This window comes from Glycine max, chromosome 6 (genome assembly GCF_000004515.6).
Source record: "Glycine max cultivar Williams 82 chromosome 6, Glycine_max_v4.0, whole genome shotgun sequence".
Taxonomy (NCBI): domain Eukaryota; kingdom Viridiplantae; phylum Streptophyta; class Magnoliopsida; order Fabales; family Fabaceae; genus Glycine; species Glycine max.
In genome coordinates this window covers 9,243,675-9,266,581 of record NC_038242.2, presented here as the reverse complement: position 1 = coordinate 9,266,581, position 22,907 = coordinate 9,243,675, and the positions used below count along the sequence as shown (strand labels likewise).

At 30.9% G+C, this 22,907-nt stretch overlaps 1 protein-coding gene and 1 long non-coding RNA gene across 3 annotated transcripts; one reads left to right on the top strand and one right to left on the bottom strand.

The window, feature by feature from the left end:
- The first annotated feature begins 4,711 nt into the window (after positions 1-4,711).
- On the top strand, positions 4,712-5,701 carry LOC121175047 (uncharacterized). The gene is made up of 2 exons (XR_005891984.1): positions 4,712-5,469; positions 5,571-5,701. It is a non-coding gene; the product is annotated as an uncharacterized lncRNA (long non-coding RNA).
- Positions 5,702-13,781: 8,080 nt separating this feature from the next.
- LOC100784258 (probable L-ascorbate peroxidase 6, chloroplastic/mitochondrial) lies at positions 13,782-20,372 on the bottom strand. 2 transcript variants are annotated; one of them, XM_003526591.5, is made up of 12 exons: positions 19,974-20,372; positions 19,729-19,872; positions 18,267-18,387; positions 18,090-18,190; positions 17,914-18,001; positions 16,493-16,560; positions 16,314-16,400; positions 15,251-15,325; positions 15,047-15,124; positions 14,855-14,959; positions 14,286-14,357; positions 13,782-14,139 (listed from the first exon to the last, which is right to left on the bottom strand). In XM_003526591.5, exons 1-12 carry the CDS (start codon positions 20,178-20,180, stop codon positions 14,134-14,136), a joined length of 1,152 nt encoding a protein of 383 aa, XP_003526639.1. In that variant the 5' UTR covers positions 20,181-20,372; the 3' UTR covers positions 13,782-14,133. The 2 variants fall into 2 exon arrangements, with proteins under 2 accessions (XP_003526639.1, XP_003526640.1); XM_003526592.5 differs by having other exon boundaries at positions 13,782-13,984.
- Positions 20,373-22,907: the final 2,535 nt, after the last annotated feature.

Genomic DNA, 22,907 nt, shown 5'->3' with positions numbered 1-22,907 from the left:
ATAAGTTTATCTCATTTAAATAAATAAAAGTTTGAAAATAGTCCATTTATAATTGTTTAGTATTTTAACAGTTTTACAATTTATCATGTATGTGTAAATATTTTTAATTTTAATTATTATAACACCACTTTATCTTCCAAATAACATTTTTATCCTCTAATTAACACAGTTTTAAGCGTTCGTTTGGATTAATAAACTTTATAAAGAAAGAAAAGTACGAACACAAAAATTCAAATCATTCTCACTTTGTTTTGAAATAGGCAAAAAGCAAGGAAGACTAAAAAGGTATGCGTGGGTTCTTCGTAAAAATCTTTGAATCTTCTTATCAAAGATGACCGTTAGACAAAAATACAACAAATAATTATCAAATGCTTATATGGATATCTTATTATCTAGCTTTGTACATACATGTATAAGTTTAAAACAAAAAATTAATGTTACACAAATTACCATATTTAGTTATGTTATTTTAACATCAAATTTATTGGTATAATTAATTTTTATTAATGTATAATTTCTTAACATATTTTAGACAATGAAATTATTGGGATATAAAATAATCATCTTGTAAAAAAAGTTATGTTGGATATAAATTTAAAGTATTTTGTTTGTTACGTCAATGAATACTTTATATCACATAATAACTAATTTATTATGTTAAATTTAATTAAATTATATATTTTATTTGTTAACATGACAAATCATATTAATAAATAATAAAAAATTAAAGTAATACATATCTAATTTCTTTTAAACAAAGTTTTGAATTTCAAACTTATTCATAAAAAAAAAGAGTTAATCTCATTATGACATGAATGTTTGTGATTTGAAAAAAAAAATTATTCTAGGCTCCAAAAATTAAAAAATTACATTTTTATTTATTTAATATATATATATATATATATATATATATATATATATATAGAGAGAGAGAGAGAGAGAGAGAGAGAGAGAGAGAGAGAGAGAGAGAATAATGAATCCAACATATTTATGTACTTTATAGGGGAATGGATACCGTGATTGTTATCTTTGGGGTTACTTGGTGCCATAGGTAAAACACTGAGCACACAGAGCATTAAAGCACTAACAAGAAATATACATTCAGAAAATTACATATACAAGTTTTTACATAAGATTTCTTATTTGTAGTACAAATTTACAAATAAAATATAACCTCATGATGCACATTTTTAAATTTTTTATTTGAACAGTAGAAATTTGATTTTGCAATCTTAAAACTTGTTTCGTGAAGATTTTTGTATCATTTCTTCTAAATTTTGAATCTTGAAATTTGTTGCCTAAATTTTTTTACATGATTCCTTCTGAATTTCGAGTCTTGAAACTTGTTGCCTTTACATTATTTCAGCACAATTTTTTTTCTTTTAATATAGTTTATTTATTTTGACATTAATTTGTATTTTAAGAAAGAATTTAATATTAAATTATATAACATAATGTAATTATTACATTTTTTATCCATTAAAAAATCAAAATTTTAATTCTTTTTAGATATTATCTTGTAAACATTCTTCACTCAACCGGAATAAATCATTTAGTATTTATTTTTACTAATGATTCATATTCTACTTTTGAGAATGTGTCTAGGTTAACTTTTTATTTTTTATTTTGTCAACGAGAGTATCAACATACTGTAAATGTACAATGTACTAAGCTATCCTCTCACCCAACGGCACCATTGGGTTGGTATGAAAAAAGCTTAATAAAGACTCCAAATTCTTATACAACATCTGAAAAAGAAAAAAATATAAATATAATAAAATTTATGATACAATAAAAAAAATATTAATAAAATATCTTTATATCATTACTCATTTGTAATGGTAATCCTTTATAAAAAGGTGAATTCTGCTGCTAGCAATCGTCAGCCCTCAATTTGTGTTACTACTCCAATATGATCTATACCTGTACAAAAATGTTGTCTTTTACATATTCTTGAAATAACTTTCAAAAAACTTTTTTTTTCCTTAAATTAACTTCTACCTAAATTACATACTACATGATACATGAGTTAATAGACGAAGACTAACTTGTTTCTCATTGTAGGAAATAATAACTGGGTGTAATATGATCTATTAGATATAATCAACGGTTGAGATAATTAAGAATTACAGTGGGTATGATTACGTCAGAATAAATTAAAAAAAAATACACCAATAAAAAAGTGTCGTTCTCTTCTTCCCCTCGTCTTCTCCGTTTTGACACACCGCCTCGAGGTTCTTTCTCTTCACGGCAACACCGTTGCGACGCCGTACAACCAAACCCCAAAACACAAAATCAAGAACGTACACAAAATCAAAGCTCCATGCCCACAATGGCTTTCAATAAATAGCAAGCAACATGCAAAGATCGTTACGGAATAAAAAAGAGCACAGAGAAGAAAACAAAGGAACAAACACAACAAAAAATCCAATACATATAAAGCTATGAAGATAATGTTCAATTTTTCTCATATTTGAGAAATTGATACAAAAACCAACAACAAAAATTCATGATACAAGTCCTCAATAATCAGATCTGAACCACTACGAAATCAAAGCGGAATACACTGCGAATCACCATTGTAGATCGTCTCCTTCCATCAACGCCACCGTGGGCGCGACCTAAAACATTCCCGCTTCTCCCCGTCGATGTCAACGGCCACCGTGGGCTCCAGATAAGTTTATTTCTCTGGTTTTGAATCTCAAATCTAGTTGTTTGGTTTTCCGTTTTCGATCCACCTCTTTTTTTACCTGCACCACCGGCGACAGCGGTGGTGAAGGAACGGTCGGCGAGAGAGCCGACAGAGAGGGATGAACATTGAGATTGGAGAGTAGGAAGAGGTTGTGACGGTGGTGGCGGCGGCGAGTGAAGGGAGTGGCGGGAACGAGGGGTTCCTCTTGGGCAACGACAAGAACGGTCCTTTAGATGGCGGTGAAGGGTTTTGCGGTGCCGATAGCGTTGGTGGTGTCGGAGAGGGAGGGGTGATTGGAGACTGAAGGGAGAAAAAGGTCCGGTGAAAGAGAAAAAAAAAAAAAACTAATACTGGTATTTTTTTTTATTTTATTTGGCGTGAACAATTTCACTCCATATTTATTTTAACCGTTAATTATAATCTTAATATATCTAACGACTAGAAATTTCTCATGCGGTGCACTTAAACTAGTCTTTGTTGAGTTAATATAGGATAATTTAGTTTGGCTTAATAAAGTTTTTTACATTTAAAATATAGGTTATTTTTAGATTATTATCTAACATTTATTTTTTTAATCAAGTACTTCAAAAAAATTTATATATGTCGTTAGTCTCATTTTGTTACGTCATCACGTCTTGTCATGAACACCTTAATGTCATATCATAATCGTCTTCTCCTTCTCCATTTTTTCCTTTCTCCCCTTCTTTTCCTTTTTCAACATAAATCACCACCGCCATTATTGACACCACCATGCTCTCCAACTTCTTCTCCCCTTCTTCCTCTTATCCAATAGAAAACAACCCACCCCTTCATTGTTGATAATCTTGTTAATAATTTTGTTGTTGTTGTTATTGTCGATTAAGAGAGAAGATGGATCAATGAGGTGAGTTGTTGTTGAGGTGAGTTGTTTTCTGTTAGTGGCGTGGGGTGCTCCTTTACCTTTTCTTCATGAGCTTCAAAATCCCTCTCGCGTTTAGAGTTGAAAATGGTGTCGATTTTCTTATTGACAAATTGCCCATGCCTATGCTTGAAGAATCACACAACGGTGTCAAAATCAAAGCACCCACAGGGTTAAAGTTGGAGAAATTTTCCACCTTGAGGTTCAATGAGAGCTTCATCGAGGATTCGAAGTTGTACAAGGTGGTGTAGTTTGTGTGGGTTGCTAGGGAGAAACTTTATGGAAAGTGGAGACCGGAAAAGTGAAGAGTTTCGCAAAAAGTAAGGTAAAAAATGGGGTGGATTTGTGTTCGAATTCAGTGTCAATTGTCGAGGTGGAGTTTCGTGACAAAGGGGTGATAGTGCTATTGTGTGGGCTGATGCTCTGATCGCACGTGTCGATGGTGAGGATGTCGAGGTGGGCCCACGTCAAGAGTGACTTAAAGATAACGATGATGAAGAATGGAGGAAAGACAATGATGATTGGTGCAACTCATGATGGAATTGTAAGGGTTGAAGACAATGGACAAGAAGGAGAAGGGAAAGAAGGTGATGATATGATATTAAAGTGTTAGTGACAAGACACAATGATATGACACTTCAACTATTATGTCATCACGTAATAAAAGATAATTAATGGCGGATAATAAAATAAAACGTAAATTTTTTAAAGTACTCGATTGAAAAAAAAGAATATTAGATAATAATCTATTTTTTAAATATAAAAATCTGAATTAAGTCATTTATTTTTCTACATTAGGCTGGCAAATTGTGCGTGGGTTTTGGTAAGCTGCCAGCATGTACTAACAAAACAAACGGATGGTTTTGGTAGGCGGAAGAAAATACCGTTACAATGATTGCTGTCACAGACATCAGCTTCAAGATTATCCCAAATTCCCAATCGCTAGGCTTTGTATTTATCCTTTGAGTGAGACACACGCTATTCAAACAAACCTAAAAAAAGCCTTTTATTTGATGTAATATTTTTATGTAATTAAACAAAGTTCTAGAAACACTCATCATAGTACATAAATTTGATTTTTATTTTAATATATTAATTATATAAAAAAATCATACATAGTACATACATCCTATTATTGATGTAATTAAAATAATTAATATATAATAAAAATATCAATGTAAAAATGAATATTTTTGTAATTTAACTATTAAGATTACTTATATAATTTTTTTACAACAAAGTCTACTGCAATTCGTTCATATTATAAAATGCATCAAGATCTACTGTAATAGTAAAAATTTATGTAATTAACTATTAAGATCACTTATTTGACCTCTTTGCTGACTTTGCATTTATATTTTAGAGAAACCAAATTCTTCAAATTATATTATAAAAAAGAAAATGTGTTTTTAGTTTTTTTTTACTTGGCTTTTATATTTAGTATTTAAAGTTTTTACAAGTATGCGTGAATGATAATTTTGTTCCTTAATTTGATAATTACAAGATTAGAAATTAGATGTGGAGTCGTTGTTATGCAAAACTATAAGGACAATAAAATAGCCTCCTCAGATAACTAACCCAACAAATAAAGTCTTTTTTTTTTGTTTTTTCTTTTAATAAAAAAAACCTTTATTGCATACAACGTAGTCACATCAGAGCAAATGACCTACAACTAATCTTTGTGCTAAAATTGAATAGTACTAGAGACTAGTAGCATTTTGTTTTGTTATTTAGGGTTGATATAGAAAGTTTATTTGCTTTGTTAATCTCCAACAAATAGATGATTGGTTGGTTGGGGCCCAAGAGAGATGGCACATCTTATACCCCACCAGCACGTCATTGTTGATGAGGATGGAAGAGGACCCATCCATGCTTGAAGGTAATGTATATGTTATCAGAAAAAAGGTAATGATGTGTATATTTCTGCAGTAATGATTTAGTTGCTAACTTGCTATTGTTTTTTTTATGTCCTAAGCACAGGTTGTCCCTTTTAGTTCTAAGTCGACCTGAACCACATTACACAACCAGACAAGAAAGCCAGGCAATGGACGCCATTTTTTAATGTACTTCTTTAATGAATAAGTCAATTAATTAAGTAATTAACAACAACATGACCCTGCCCAGTGGGATGTCTAATTATACCTAAAAATAGATAATCTATTATGGAGATTACACCTAAAAATAAATAACCTATTATGGAGATTTTCTTCTTCTTTTTCGTGTATGTATAGTATTCCGTGTATATTAAGCCAAAAAAAAAAAAAAAGCCAAAGTACTCCGTGTATTGAGTTATTATTGTAATTGAAAACGCGGAACCTTGTTTGCCGTCATTGCATATTTGCATTGACATCGGTAGATATACTAACTAGCTCATTGTGTATTCGTAAATTGAAACAAAAGGACAAGGACAAAAATAGATCGAAAAACATAAATATTCTGTTCTATTTAATTATTTTTTAAAATGTATATTGTTAAATTAGAATTCTTCACTTTTTGATAAATTTTGAAAGTGTATTTTTTTTATCATCATAATATTGATGTGAACTGCAAAATTTGATCAATATCCATGGAATAATCTAATTGATCATTTTTAATAGAGTCTTCTGTCTTAATTATGTTTTTTTAAATTTTCATCCACTACTCAAAATGACTTGTTGGATTTTAAAAGTGTATTTTGTTAATATTTTTTAAATTAAAAAGTGGAATATGTTAACAATATGATTCATCACCAAAATACCAATTTATGTATTGATTTTAACTTTGATACACTATTAGTATAAATATTGCTTATAAAAAATAAAAGTATAAATATTTTTACATTGTTAACCAGATAGAAATCATTCTACATATGTTTTTTTAAATAAATTAGTACACAATTCAACAATTTTATGAAGAAAACATATATTTGGACAATTAATATTACACTATTAGTACTGCATTTTAATTAAAGTTTGTGTATATTTTACATTATTAAAGTTTTATTACTTGTTGTTTTACTCATTTAGAAAACACTTTATATTTTTACTGTGAATCAATTCGTAAAATATATTAATTTGGAAAAGAAAAAATAAATCAACTTTACAAAATTTCACTAAACTAAAAATATCTCATCATCTCATTAATTGTATCTTACCATGCAATATGTTATTTAAAATATAAATAAATTCAATATTTAATGTAATATCTATATAAGTGTCTAAATTATATAACTTTTATCGAATATTCATAGAAAAATAGTTTCTCTTTATATGAAATCAAGAAAATTAATAAACTTAACTAATATTCTTAATTAATATAAAATTATGTAGTTTTGTTTATATTTTAGTTCAAAGGCAGTAGTTATTTTACTTCATTTAAAAAAATATATATATATAAAGAAACAAAGAAAGATGTTTCTTACAATTCATTCCTACGTGGTTTGAGTGTTCCTAGGAATCTTAGAAAATAGAAAGTGTAGAAAAGCATCCGCATCCAATGATCCAAACAAGAAGCATAGCCTAATTTGAAAAGAGCAAAATTCATAAACACAGAGGTCGTCTCGGAGTGGCGATAGGTCAAGAAAGGGAGGCTTCTTTACAAATTCGAAGTTCAAGTTCCAACAATTCAAACTTGAAAGTCTCGAACTATTGTCCTTTTTTAAAAGAAAAGAAAAAGATACGGACATAGAATTCAATTTTTTTACAATTTGAGGCAATTCTTGGTTCCCTTAGTTGTCAACAACGCAACGCAACGCGTAAACAGAATCTAATTCTCGTGCAGCTCATAGAGAAAAATGAAGCATTTGATTTGAGGGTGGTCTCCATACATATTGATATAGTATGCATCGTTTTTGTTCGCTTTGTCATTTTGCAAACTGAAAAATGGCTTTGTATTTGTTTTCCTTTGCTTGAACTAGAAAGCTTTGAACATCAATTGTTTGATCGTATCTCAAACAGTTATTGGGGACCCATGCAATTTCAGGGTTAGGGTTTTAGTTGTAACTAACAGTAACTTAACAAGTCATTCATCGAACAATTTTAATTCAACTATAACTAATAACAGCAACCTTACTATGCATCAGATAAAAAAAACAAAAGTCAAAAAGTAGAGAAACATTGCTTGGATAATGGTGAAACTACAAATCTAAAATAAACTGATGGACCATAATTGAAGAGGATGGGCAAAAAACGTGTATAAATTGAGAAAGTATTTACCTTTGTACGAAAAGTCATCAAAAGGAAAAGTTATTTACCTTTCTTTCATTTTATTCGGCTTTAATTTGGAGCCACGATAACAAAAGACCGTAGCCTAGCACCTATGCTTCTTTCTCGATTACTCAGATGCCCTACTGTACTGTGGACCAATAAAAGAAAGAATCTTTTTAATTTAATTACGAAGCACAACATTAGACAAATTTTAAGGTGGAACATGGAATATTTCCACCACCAATAGTTTTTTTTATTCCCATCGGTCGTTGATATAGCTTTTTTAAAAAATAAATGTTTTAAATCAACTAAAAAAATTTATTATGAAAAAATAATAAAGATATGATAAGTTTTAATTATATCAATATTTGGTACATAAATCCATTCACAACAGTACTCCACTACAGGAGAATTTCCGGCGTCTTCATTAGTAATATGTAGTGAATTTTTTTGGTAACATATGTAGTAAATGGGTATAAAGAAAGTTGCCAACGTTTTGAAGAAAAATATAGTGTCCTGTATCAACTTATATTAATTTAGAAAATTATATTGTATTGTATCTTATATTAAAGAAGAGTATTTTAGACAAAACACATTAATTTTTTTGGAACAAAAAATACATTAAAATTTAATGCTTACTGAATGCTCCTTAATGAGCATGCATTAAGCATATTTAGATGAGCATGCATGCATTAAGTTTTAACTGATTCACAAGAGTATTTATACCAACAATGTATCAGAATTAATTTCTAATTTTCAATAGACTTCAACATGATTCTCTATAAAAATTTTGATCTATTAATTTCTTAATTACTTTTAAGACATTAGTTAACGGGATTTCATCTAAAATAATTTTAAATTCCTTCCAATACATTTTTACTAATCCTTTTACAAAAATATTATATTTTTTAAATATTAAATATTTTATATTCAATACTCATTACTCTCTTTATAAAATATTTAAAAATTAGTATTTTTTTAATAAAAAACATAACATTATCCGTTTGCTCTTGTCTGTTTCAATCTTCTGTTTAGTTGACTTCGTAATCATGAATGAGATGAGGTCGTTTAAATTTTTTACCCCACGGTAATGTTTAAAGGTAATAAAACCACAAAATATGAATTCTTTAACGACTATTTATTGACATGAATATTGTGATTAATCATATCGTGTCTAACTTTTGTCGAGTTTGTTTATTACGGGATAATCTTTGGAGGTAATTTATGAAACAAAACATTATGAACTGGTTAACAACTTTACTATTTATCATCATTAATATTATAATTCATATAATTTTACTTGATTTGAACAATGTTCTCTTTAATAGAAGATAATTATGACCTATAAAAAATTATAATTAATGTAATATCTCCTTCATTATATCAATTGATTATAAATTTACACGCTACATACATGAAAATTCCAAACCTCTTATGAGAGGTTTGAAGGGTGCGTGAAGATTAGCATTACAAATTCATACACAAAAATACGAACAATAACTCAATAAAAACCAGTATAATTCCATAAAAATGCCTGGCAATGTTGTGCTCACACTGCCTACTTAATTTCACGTCCGTGTTTTAGGCTCAAGTACCATATCCTTGGATATATTTACTCCATTTAAAGTTTTGTTTCAAATTAACTCTCAATACCTTGGAGAAAAGAAAAACAATATATATATATACACATACAAGTACAACCTTGGCTAGTTTAGAATGAAACAAAACTGTTATGTATTAGTTTGAACTCAAACCTTTGTTTAGAAGAGTTTGGACTTTGCAGCCAGCAAATTAAGCATGGCATGTGTTCACAATTGAAAACAGGTGAATGCATGTGTTACTTGACAAATTCTAACTTGAGCTTAGGGAGAAAAGTAAACAAATTGGAACTAGTCAGAGCCAATAAAATAAATGACGCTGACGTCAAAATAAATCCATTATAATATGAAACTTTGATTTTTGGAGATATAGGTTTAGTTTAGTGGTGAAAAGAGAAGAGAAATAAGGGGAAGTGGTGTGCTCAAATGATCTACCTAACAAAACTAATAATTAATATTTATTGATAAAAAATAAATATTTATTAATAAAAAAATGAAACTTTGGTTTTTAGCTATTTGGAAGAAGAAGAAAAATCAGAAAAACAAAATCTAAGCAAGCCGAACCCGTGCGTCCACTTTTCTTGTTTTTTTTTGGTCCAGTACTCGTGTGGTGTGACGACCACTTTGACGGTTTTCTTAGGTTGTAAATTGCTATGGCTGATCAGGGTAACTGGGTAAGTGCCACAAAAGTGGGAAAAGATAATGATCTTTGCACTTCCTTTCATCACTAAGGCTGAAGAGAAATGTGAAAGAGAATCTTCATAATTTACAAGAACAAAAAGCTTACCAAATGTGATATGCATCTACGAGATTTATAATTAATACAAGAACCCACATGTTCCTAGCTGGGAAACAGACTGATTTTTCGCAGCTTTGCACTTTCTGAATATCAAAGCAAGTTGCAAATAACTTTGGTTCACATCCAACTCCGGTCAACTTTCCTACTTTGACCAAGCAATTTGCTTGACAAAATTTGATACTAGTATTTTGTGTAATTGTTCACACTATCATTTAATTAAAATTATCATTTTATATGTCGTGTATAAAAGACATTATGAAATATGTTGTGTATATACTTTCAGTTTAGTACAACAGATTATTAAGCTTCTTTGAATTAAAATTGTCATTATACATTTAAAAATCTATTTTTTTTGTCATGTACTCCTATATTAATTTATTTTAAACTATAATAATTACTATTAATTTTGATTTTAAATTAATTTGTATTTATTATTATTATTAATTATATTCAAATTAAATCTTATATTTTTTAAATTCTAATAAATTTCATCATCTTAAAAATATTTAGTATTATTTTGATTTGTTAAAATATAATAAAATAATTTTAATTTGTATAGTTAAAAATTCCTGGCAACCTTGTGTTAGACTAGAGAGACAGATTTCTAGGCATTAGGAAGGAAGAAGCCAATCAACTCTCACGTATATATAAAATTGGAATTAAGCAATATTTGCTTTGGTGAAGTGAATGTCCCATTTCCCACTATATTCGCTTGATTATATTTGTATTTTGTCCACGTACGGTGAGAAAATAACAAATTGCCAAAATCCCCCACACCCTCTTTTTCCTGCGTGCTTTGTTTAGCCAATAGGAGGAGGTTGAATTTAAACTTCAAAGAAAAAGTTATTTCTTTTCCCCTTCTGTTCCACCTCCTCAGGGCTCCATGAAAGTGACAAGCGCTTTAAGAAAACACCGAACCTAACTACACCAGGATGTTGCACAACACGCTTTTAGTCAAACATGAAATGCGAATCTAAATTGGAAATTTGGATCGTGTCAACATTTTCTCGGAAGAGGGTTCAATATTGAAGCAATGAAATATAAAGAAAAAAATGGAAATTCTCATGGACACAGATACATTTGAATAGATGGAAAAAAAAAAAAAGCAAAGAAAGAAAAAGACCGATTAAATTACATTAAGTACCCCTAAAGTTTCGTAAAATTACAAAATTTCTTCCTACTTCTTTTACTCCTATATTAGCTTCTTTAATTATTTGAATTACATTGTAACAATATCCTTTATCCATTATTACCTCTCTGAATTGTTTAAAAAACATTACACTCTGTTTTCTTATAAGAAAAAAAAGTTTATATACTTTCACAAAACTTTAAACATAGTATCATTTACTCAAACTTCCTATGGATACTCCCAACCAAATAGGGAAATCTCATTAAAACAACCCTTCACTTTCATCTTTTTTCTCCATCCAAATTTATTTTATTTTTTGTGCAAAACTATGAATAATTTTGTCAATTATGTAACATTTTGTTGGTTTTAACTCTCCGATTCATCGGAAGAAAATAATCCTAACTAATTCAGAATTCAATTAAAAGAAATAAAATCTGATAAAAAATTATTTTAATAAAGGATTGAACTCGAATAATATTCAATTTCTTAATATTTACAATAACTTATTAATAATTTATTGGTTCCGTCTATATAAGTGGTATTAGATTAAATCTATTGGAGGAATTCTTTACACGAGAGAAGATTCTCTTTCTCTCCCTCACTCTACATCTGTCTAATTTCCCTATCTATTAAATGAAAAAAAAATTCAATACTATTTATATTTTCAAGAATTTAAATACATTTACTTCTCAATCAATATCTTATTATAAAGCTGATAAAAAAATGCCTTATTATAAGGTATAAAAAGGATTAATAGAATAATATTGTAAAAAAATTGTAACATTACTTAATGTCTTGATGATCAGTTGCAACTTGAAAAGCCTACATTAAGCCCAAGCCCAACCAAAGTTTCTACACTTGCTTACAACAGATAACAGCTCATACAGTGGTCCAGGTATAGGGAAAAGAAGAAGGATAATAATATCCTTTTACACACTATTAGGTGAAACTTACGTAGATCTCACTAATGTCAGTCTTAGTCCCAATTTAACGGGTTTCATTTTCAATTTTGCAAGTTTATCATGAATTTCACCTGATAAAAAGAGTGAGTTACAAAGGATTGCCAAACTTTCACATGGTCAGAAAATATTACTGGATGACATTTCTGAACTCATTTCTAAAGAAATTTAGGAACGATATACTGAAATTGAAAATGATAATGTTCAACTAAAAAAGAATTCAAAGAAGAGGATTGTTGGAAGTAAAAACATTCACGAACTTCCACATAAAAACAAAAGCTTTAAAGTTTTTAGAAGACCGACTTTGATAATCGTTCATAGAATCAGAACTTGAAAACTTTCTTAGACTGTTAGACATAGCAATCATACTAGCACACCATAGACACTAATAGATTCCAGAACTAACATTGTCTGCAGAGACATTTATCGGAGGAAACAAATAACAAATTCCATTCAGCCTCCAACGAATTTTACATCATTATCTACTTTAACTCCCACCTCCAGATTTAGTTGTAGTCCACATGTAAGTAGCAGCAGTGGAGTGGAAGGTTTGAATAAAATGCCTTTCTTGGTTATCACCTAACACCTTTTCGGTTCTCTCTGGACCTGGTTATCCATTTCCGCCAGTTTGGGATTGGCTAGATCAAGATCCAAAATCAATATTAAGCGGTGTTTGTGGAGTGCAGTTATTTTTTGCATCTGGAAAAAATAGGTACATCTTTAATCACACTCAGATTGATTTGTTTTCTCTGTTGGAAGATATCAAATTCCAAGAGTGGTCATGGCTCCATTCCATGTCTGATTTCAAGTATTCATGAGGTCACTCAATCCCTCGGCTTGCATAAGGGATTGAAAGGTGGTGCAGCTGTATGTTTTTGGAGTGGAGAGCAAGCGGTGAAGATGATGAACTTACGCGACCGTATTTTGCTGGGGTTTATCTACGTGCATACCAATCTGTAGCTTGCCTTGTTATTTTAATGTATATATGTTGGTGGGTATAGGGGCTTTTAATGTAGAGGCTGGACTTACTGTTATTCGAGAGAATTAAGGCTGGTGGGAAACTAGGTTCTGTTATTATGTGGGGCATAGTAAGGTTAGCTAGTATTTATGTCTTGCTGTGATAAAAATATAATCTAACCTTTACTGTGGATATTTTCTGTATATTTGATGCCTCTGGTACTGCTATTAGATATAAATATAATGTATCGTTTTGCTGAGCAAAAAAAAGTAGCAGCATATTTGATCAGCAGAGATATTGAGGAACTATACCCTGAGTGCCTTACTTTTTGCCCAACCATCTTTCCATCAATTGCTAGTGACCTCGGCCAGAAGTTTTCTTCATTAAATTTTTGGTTAATTTAGATTACATTTACCAACCAGTAGGGGACAGATTTTGTTACAACTCCCCAAATGGCAAACCAAGTAATGATTACTTATTTATTAATGCAATAATACGCTATTTTCAAGTGCTTATTTTGGCTCAATGAAGAAAATACTTGCTGCCATGTGTAAAAATTAGAACTGTGCAAATGCCAATGCAATTATAGCAAATATCAGAAGAACAAAATCCAACTAGTTTCCAAGCAGTGATGTCAAAAATGCCAAAACAGCAATAACAATCATGATATTTAGAAAATAGTTTGACTGTAGAGGCTTATCTGGGCTTCCACCAATTGCTTCATATTCAGCCCGTATCTTCTGCTTCATAGAGTCAGACAGCTCACTCTGCAATTCAAATAGGCACACTATTGAATTTTATTCCTTTCTTCTTCATTTAAAACTTCGAAATTTTACATGCGATATCACATGATTTGAAAATAGCGTCTTCTTGTATTACTAAAAGATACTGGCACAAGAAAACATGACACTTGTTTCTATTCCTGCACCAAACCAGGAAAAGTAAAACAATGAACAATATACAAATATACATCCTATGCAAGTCTTTAATTGAAAAATATCCAATAAATTTTCTGTGAGTATCAATTAAATGAACAGTAAGATTTGATAAATTGCGCAAGATAAGAACCTTTCCAGTGGAGTACTTGGCTGCTACAAACTTCTCTCCCCCTGCATTTGGAGAATCATCTATCACAATGCCCTGACAAAGAGATAGCAAAGGAAATTCTTAGTTGGTAACTAGGTCAATTGTCTTGTTATTTATAAGAATATGCACACAGACATGACAAGAAAAGGATATCAAAGTTAAGTCCACAAGAACCGAATCTCCAGGCCATTGGTCACACAATCATAGTTATCTTAAGGCTTAAATACTTTTTTTGTCCCTGCAATTTATCATTTTTTTATTTTTTCCCTTCCAATTTTATTTTTGTTTTAGTCCTTGCAAAATGTGTTTGTTTTGTTTTTCGTCTTTAAAGCGCTTTAGAAAGCGCTTTGAACAGTAAAAAAAAGCATACTCTAGAGCACTTTAAGGACGAAAAACAAAACAAACACATTTTGCGAGGACTAAAATGAAGAAAAAAAATTGCAAGGATGAAAATGAATAAAGTGCTAAATTGCAGAAACGAAAAATGTATTTAAGCCTTATCTTAATCTTAATTTGTAAAACACAGTAACAGTAACTCAAAATGAACATACCTCTAGAGGATCAAATTTGGCTCCTAGGTTGCTAAGTTTAGCATGGGCTTCAGCATAATCTTTAAAGAATGCTTCCTGATCTTCAGCATATTTCTCAGCATATACCTGATTATTTCACAAAGTTTTTGTTATTTTGGTATATCACAAAACTTTTGCATTAATAGCCATGAAATAAAACTCCAGATACATTACCTTAAAGGATGGGTCTTCAAAAAGAGCAGCATCAGTTGGCAATACCAATAGATCTTCATCCCTTTTTTCTTTGATGTCCTGTATGTAACAACAGTTGCAAAAAGAAAAGGGTAAATTCTAGCAAACTCCCCTCTCCTCTACCACTCTCCCTTATAGAATGCCCTACCCCCTCCCCGGCAAAAGAAAAAAGTATATATTTCTGACCTTGAAGTAGGAGTTGTCAAATTTCAACCATTGCACTGTCCAGGATTGTCCTCCGGGTGCTCCTGGCCCATCTTTCTGTAGAGTGAGACTTGAAATTTGAATTTTGTGTGTTAACTCACACACACAACAACCACACTTTTATTACACACTATTAAATATATATATAGGGTACAAAGTGAGGGAGACAGCTGTTTACAACCACAGAATACAGCTGTCTCCTCAATACAGCTGCACACACAATATTTTAACAGTGAGAAATGCATGTGAATTTCCTGCTGTTTTATTGTGCTCAAGTAAAACTATAATTGAAAACTAGTTGATTTTCAGCAAATACCACACTAGCTAAAATTCAGGCTAGGCTACTAAAGATGCTGCATCAATAATGCTTCCTCTCCTAAACAGAGTGATTGGTTAAAAAAAACCTTGATGATGATGATGACGACGATTTCAACAATGAACTAATATGTAGTTGCAGTGTCCCTTGAAATTCCATTTCATCAAGCATTCATTTCAAAGTGCAACAGAAAACAATTGTTTATATGGTGAACCAAGAAAGAAATAAGCCGTAAAGATCTATTTAGAGCACATGCAAAACTCTTGTTTGTAAAGTAGAAACCACAATCAATATTTAAATCACAAACTTAAATTATTAAGAAAATCCTCAAGGTGAGGCATATGAGGAACTTGGACGTATCACAGTAAGAAAGTCAGAAAATTGACATGAATCTAGAGTCTTCAAATATTTGTGGCACACATTATCTTTTTATCAATCATTTCAAAAATACACAGTCAAGTGTCTTTAAATTGTTGTGTGGGAATTAAGTTATGCAATGAGAGAAAGAGCTTAAGTGGTCATCTTCTACATGAGTAACCAAAAGTTTTAACATACAACATAATATCTATACTTCTGATTGTTACCTACAGCCTATATAGTGCCCAAGGGAATTACAGTATTAAATAGTAAAATTAAAATGGGAAAATACGGTTTCAACTTTCAAAAGAGTTCAAAGACTTTTACAAAATAATTTCCTATAAGTTGTAGGCAAAAAGGAAGATAATATACCGTATATTTAGTTTCAGGCTTTCCCCAACCACTGCGATCTGGTCTAGACCGCCCCAGTGTGTGTGCACCAGATAATGCAACAATTTCCTGCAGAAACAGTAACTTAAAAGTCAAAATCTGACATATGACTATAATCCAATATACTACCTTTATTCTTCAGGGACACAAAGGAAATTTACCTTGTCATTCAAACCCATACGGTAGAAAACTTGACGCAAATGATCAGCAGGTGAAGGGGGCCCAGCATCTAAATACCAAAAATATCTAGAAGTTAGTCAATTGACAATGTTTGAAAAAGGAAGTGCTTTTCAATGTAGGATAAACTATCCTAAATTAAGTCACAATTATCCTGTTGCAAGGAACAAAAGAATGTGTCATCTAAACAGACTGATTTTAGCTTTCAAGTTGAAAACATCTACATTTGCATATTAGCTACCTTCAACAATATAAATTTTAAAATATTGATATTAAACTAGTTCAAATTCAAACTATATTGATGTATCTTAATGTAAATGAGAAGTAGGGAAACTTTTTATTTAACTAAAATGGTTAGTATAAACTTTATATTTTGTTTCTTTTGAGCAAGTTCGGGCTCAAAAACTAATTAGAATAGAACTAGAATGTATTTAAAATCTGGCTTCATTGTACCGAACTGATTGTTGAATGTTTATCTAACACTATGGTTATTTTTCCATTCAATACTCACTAGGCACATATATACCATTTGAGATGGTAATTTGTAAGAGGACATGAAAAGGTCTACTCCCAAAAACTAGCCAAACCTTCATTTTCATGTTTTGGTCTAATTGGTTTGCAATTCTTCAATTTGGAGGATGTGAGAAATTGTTGGCTTGGGTTCAGGTCCAAACCAGTCCATGTACACCCTACCTATAGTTGGCTGATAACTATAGTGCTAATCAGTGAAACTTACAACTGGAGGATAAATAGTGTGCTAATATCCTGGGGCATCTTTGTATGACTAAAAAAATTGATCACAACCCTTCGCATCTTTCTTTCTAAAAATTTATTTATTTTATTCAATTGATAACCAAACAAGGAGGAATTCCCCCTCCCCAGAAAAACACTAGAGTATTTAGAGAAGCAATAACCATTCTGCTAGTAGTCTTTACTAGGGAGAATAAGTAATACGCATTACACATAATAAATAACCACAATAAACATACCTAAGGAATTCTAAGAATCGTAGAGTCAATAAAACTCTCCAAAAAAAAACCATTATCAAATTTACTTAAGACTCCTTACTTTAAATGAGCACATTTATACATAGTTGTGCAATCAATTACTCATATCTATGGAATCAGGACAGGATAATCAGGTCTGCACATCCAAGATGTCTTAAAGAACCTAGCAGCTCAAAGTGACCATCTGTTAGTTAAATAACCTCACATTTCTTGCACCTTCAAATGATAAAACAATTTTGTTAATAGATACCTTATAAATGAATAGCTATTTGTTTCTCTTATTTTTTTTATTCCCAAATTAACAGTAGATTACTCAATCCAGGTCCTACAGCCAACTGAGAAGAAAAGAAGAGAGATTTCTATAACAATTAAGCTCCCACATAATATATGGTTATTACCAGGAAGTCTCCCTTCTTCAGGGCATTGTTCAGGTCCAGATACATCCACTCTTCCATATTTCATAGGGATTTTGGGGCCTCCAGCTTCCTGAAATTCCAAAAAGTGGACACTGTATCATCCAATTAATTCAAATAAACAATAGTCAGTACTGAAGCCAAAATAGGACTAAGATAACCTCCACAGCCGTAGCACTAGCCAACTGAAATAAGTCTGCATATGTCACACCAGAATATTTGTCTTTGATCGGCTGAAGAAGTTTCAATGCATTTAAAAGTCCTGATATGGAAGTTCATCAGGGAATATTACTCCATAAGAAAAATATGGAAATGATAAATATTTAATGAATCCTTACCAGCATTGGCTCCATGTTTCAGCTCAACTTCAAATCTTAAGCTACCATTAGCTCCACCTCTCAGTGGCCACTCCTCAATATTCTTATTATATGTACCAGCATCATGCCATCCCAAACGAATCTAACACATTGAAATTTATGTAATGTAAACTATTGAAATAAATAGAAAAAAATCTCATCAATGAAATAAACAAAAATTATGACATGAATTCAAGTCCCATTTATGGTACAAACTAAAATTAAATGATAAAGATTCAAGTTCGTGCAGCATGTATATATCATCAACCCAGAAGACCATATGTTCATCAGAGTTCGACATCTTGACTAACTTAGTCATGGTAAAGTTTATCCACCATCCTTGAAAACTCTAGTTCAGAAGTCAGAATTGACAATCAATTGATACTTAACAGCCTCTTTACAAGCTTCTGATACGGTTGGTTCAGCAAAAGTGAAAGACAGCAACACAACCAGCAAACTCGGGCCATTTGTTGCTATTTGCAACTTGCAAGTCTGAAAGGACCAATAGGAAGACAAAAAGTTGCAAAGACTATGTTTAATTCGGAAGTCCAAACCATTTTCCTTATGAATATTCCAGATCAGTAGTTAGTTAAGATTTTGTTCTTTGAAATATTTTTTTTTTGGAAGGCAGTTCTTTGAAATATATATTAATAAAAGAGAGGGATGAGGCCAGGTGTCTTTAAATAGCCGACACAGATTTTTTTTATTCTTTCTAAGTGAGCGTAAAACATAATATGGAATAAGTTACTAGGTTTCTAATCACAATTTTACATCCAGTGCTGCACAGGTGCTTTGCACCACTCTAAGTGGAAGAGGTTTCACACCACCAAGTCTGCAGAGTATCATAAACAACAATTTTGCATGAAGCAACAAGGAATAAGAAAGGGACTGCTAAAACTCAACAATAAAAACAAAACTTCATATCTCAAAATAACAGTGTAAGAGGTCCCTCTCCACGTTAATATATGGGAGTACTTCATGACAATAACACTTGTAAATGTGATCATGAAATTTAAAGAGGAAAAATTATAAATGCCTTTACAAATTCAATTTGAAAAGAAAAGAAAAAACTAAATAAATAAAGTATGCAAGTCCATGAGCAGAAGTAAAGTTGACAAAAAGAAAAAAAAAACCAGTGGTCAGGGAATTTGATTATTTAACGTATTTTTTTTACTTGCATGCGTAGAGGATGATTATCTAATAATAACATTCTTCACCAGACGAAAAAGCATTTAAAAGTACCGCGAAATCCTGTGACGCTTCAATTCCATAAAATTGCAGAGCAGACAAATGAAAGTTCGCTTGTTTTATTTTAGTTTAGTTTTCGTTTACATAAAAATAAAAGGAAATGCTAAATCAAATGCAACATAGCAGCACAGAGTGACACAGAGATCTTTAAAATGAAAAACAATACAAATAAAATAAAATAAGAAGCAAACATTACGAGAATAGGATGGCAGAACTTGGAGTTGAGAAGCTCCTTGATGTCTTCTCTAGCGCTCTTCAACTGATCAGGATCAGACGCAACGGACTTCGGCGCCGATACCGTTCCGTATCCTCCACTCGAAACGCGAACCTCCGCTCTTTGCTGAAATAAAAAAAAAAATACACGCGCAATTCATGCAAACAAGCTCAAATTTCATAAACAATCAGAATCGCAGTAATCAGAGATAGAGAACGAGGCAAAACCTGATTGAGAAAGAGGTGCGAAATGCGAGGAGAGGAGCGCAAGCATTTGAGTTTGGAAGAGGATGATAAGGAGAAGAAGGAGCGAGAAGAGGTGGAGAGTGAGACGGAGGGAATGATGCGAGCGGAGGCGGCGCCGCCCAAGACAGCCATTGTGGTTGGAGAGTGATGAGACTGAGATGGAGTGAGGAGTAACACACGCTCTGCCATTTTGTGGGTCGAGGCTGCTTTAATTATTTATATATTTGTATTTTTTTGGTTATTTCGTTCTCCACTCCTTTTGTTTCGGATGATGTGCCAGATGGCCACCCTTCCAGTTAGCTTCGAATCACGATTTGTGTTTGGGAAGAGACGAATCGTTTTAGGTATACACCTACCAACTAGACTGGGATTGGCGTAGCTGAGGAGATGGGATAATTTGTAAATAAATCAACATAAAAATTAAATTTATAAATATTTAATACTTTTTTTATAGGTTAAAATATGATACTAAAAAATTTATAATAGTGAATTAGATCCCTTTGATAAATATTTAATACTTGAAGATTATATATATAATTTTATTATTTTAAGAAGCGTTTAAACTAGACGATAATATAATATTTTACCGAACTTGATAATTTGTATAAGGAGTTTTAAATTTATTGTCATCAATGTATTAAAAAAAAATATTATCACGCCAAAAACAAATATGTATCGATTTACATTCTTATAAATTAATACTATGAACTGTAGAAAGATGTTTGTGTGGTCCAGCTATGTGGGTGGTTTATGGTGAACTGGTTTTATTCACCATTAGATTCATCTAAACTTTCTCAGTACCCGCCACCACTAATTCTTTAAAGGCACAGCATCCTTTGTCGTCTCTAACCAGCTCCTCTAATGCTTGCCAGAAATTAATTCCTCGAATCTCACACATACACTCATCAAAACTCACGCCTTTCACTACTTTTAAAATTAACATTTATCAGTGTCACTAACACTATTACATAAAAATATTTTTAAATTAATCTTTAAAATAAATTTATTTTAAAACTAAAGATTAGAAGAAAAAAAATTAAAAACTAATTGTTGTTTACTTAATTTTTGAAACTCGCAACAAAAACCACCCCCAAAGAGACTTATTAGCTAGTCTAATTAACAAGTTGTGCTATAATACATGATTACAAGAGTTTTGAGAACAATTCACCACCATAGTTTTTTCTTGACCCCTTGCAGTTTGGAAGACAATTGCACCTTGAGCAATTTTTTCCATTCATACAAGTTTTTTCTTCCTTTTATATATTAATTAAAATGTTAAATATTAAAAATAAATGAACGAATGAGAATCTGAGATCTCATGCAGTTTTTTTTAAACTGCAGAGAATCTTAATTTCATGCATTCATGCTAGCGGTCTACTCACCATAATATAAATACATTAAATGAATAATTAAAAACCAAATTACGTTTTATACAATCTTCAAATACTTTTTTCTTATCTAAAAAAAATGTCTTAAATTTTTAAACAAACGTGTATGTGATGAGAAAGCTAACAAGGGAGGAAGTCAATTCTAGACCAAATTCTATAAGAAAGCGTCATGATTCATCACAAGTCATTTCACATTATCTTAAATTATTTATTTGCCAAGTTTTTTAGTGTGTGTTTTCTTTTGACGGAAGCGGCCATTGACGAACAAATTCCAATGGATATTAGGTGTGTGTAAACATATGCTTCCAGTCAAAGATCCTGATCTCCTTTTCGTTGTCTCCACGAAATGCCGATGTTTAAAATTGTATATGGATATTGACAACGATGATTGATATTGAATTCTTTAAAAAAACGTGTTAAAAATTATTAAAAATTGTATATGTATTTTCTTTTAACCAGGAGATAATACTCTCTTTAGGTAATTTATTTTTAAATAAAATGATGTATTCAATTATGATTATGATTTTATGTTCAACTCAATAATTAAATTTTAGACTTTGATTAAGAGATTAAAACATTAAATCACTTGTGTCCATAATTTTCGATGTTAATGAATTATAGTTAGACTAACTATTTTATCATCAGTGAAACCAACTCACCAAAGTGTTACTCCCTCATTATTCATCTAAAATAAAAATATTGATCTCCAGTGAATTTTATTGGATTTCATAAATTATTATTCATTTACAAATTTCATATCTTAAGATTATATTATTATCAATTACACCATTTTATTGTGTTTGCTTGCATGATTATATTTATGTTTTAACTGTCCTATATGGCATTTGTTCTCACTCTAATTTGTTTCTTTGGTTGTTTATAAATTTTCATGTATTAAAATAAATGGATTACCATTCTACCCCAAGTCCCTTCACAACCATCATACCTACTAAGTTTGTAGGGACAAACTGGAACATGGACGTAGTAAATAATAACTCATATTTTTGGCCGTAATTTATGTTGAATTATTGCTCACAGGTTATAATTAATTAATTTATTTTTATACGAAAAATGTTTACGTAAACAAATATATAAAGGACAGGAACCAAAACCTATTTTAGTAATTATATATCCAATATCAAATTTTTAATACTTATTAAAAAATCACATTATTTTAAACTCACATTTAATTAAAATCAATTTTATAAAATCACGTGGATTTAAAATCAATTTTAAAAACACACATTCAAATATACAGTTAATCATTTATAGGAATCACTATTCTCATAATTCATGATTCCGAAAAATGATAATTCTCATACATAATTTTTTTTTTTTGTACCAAACGTCTCCATGAGGTCATGTTTGGTGGACATGTCTCCTCAACCAACTTTCCATATACCAAGTCCCATTTATTCTGGATGGGTCGATCGTGGTTACTTTTACATGTGCAATACTGGATCCTTTAGTTAGTCTTCAACACTTTCCTCCACCTATGTAAAAATAGAAATTTTAAATAAACAAATTT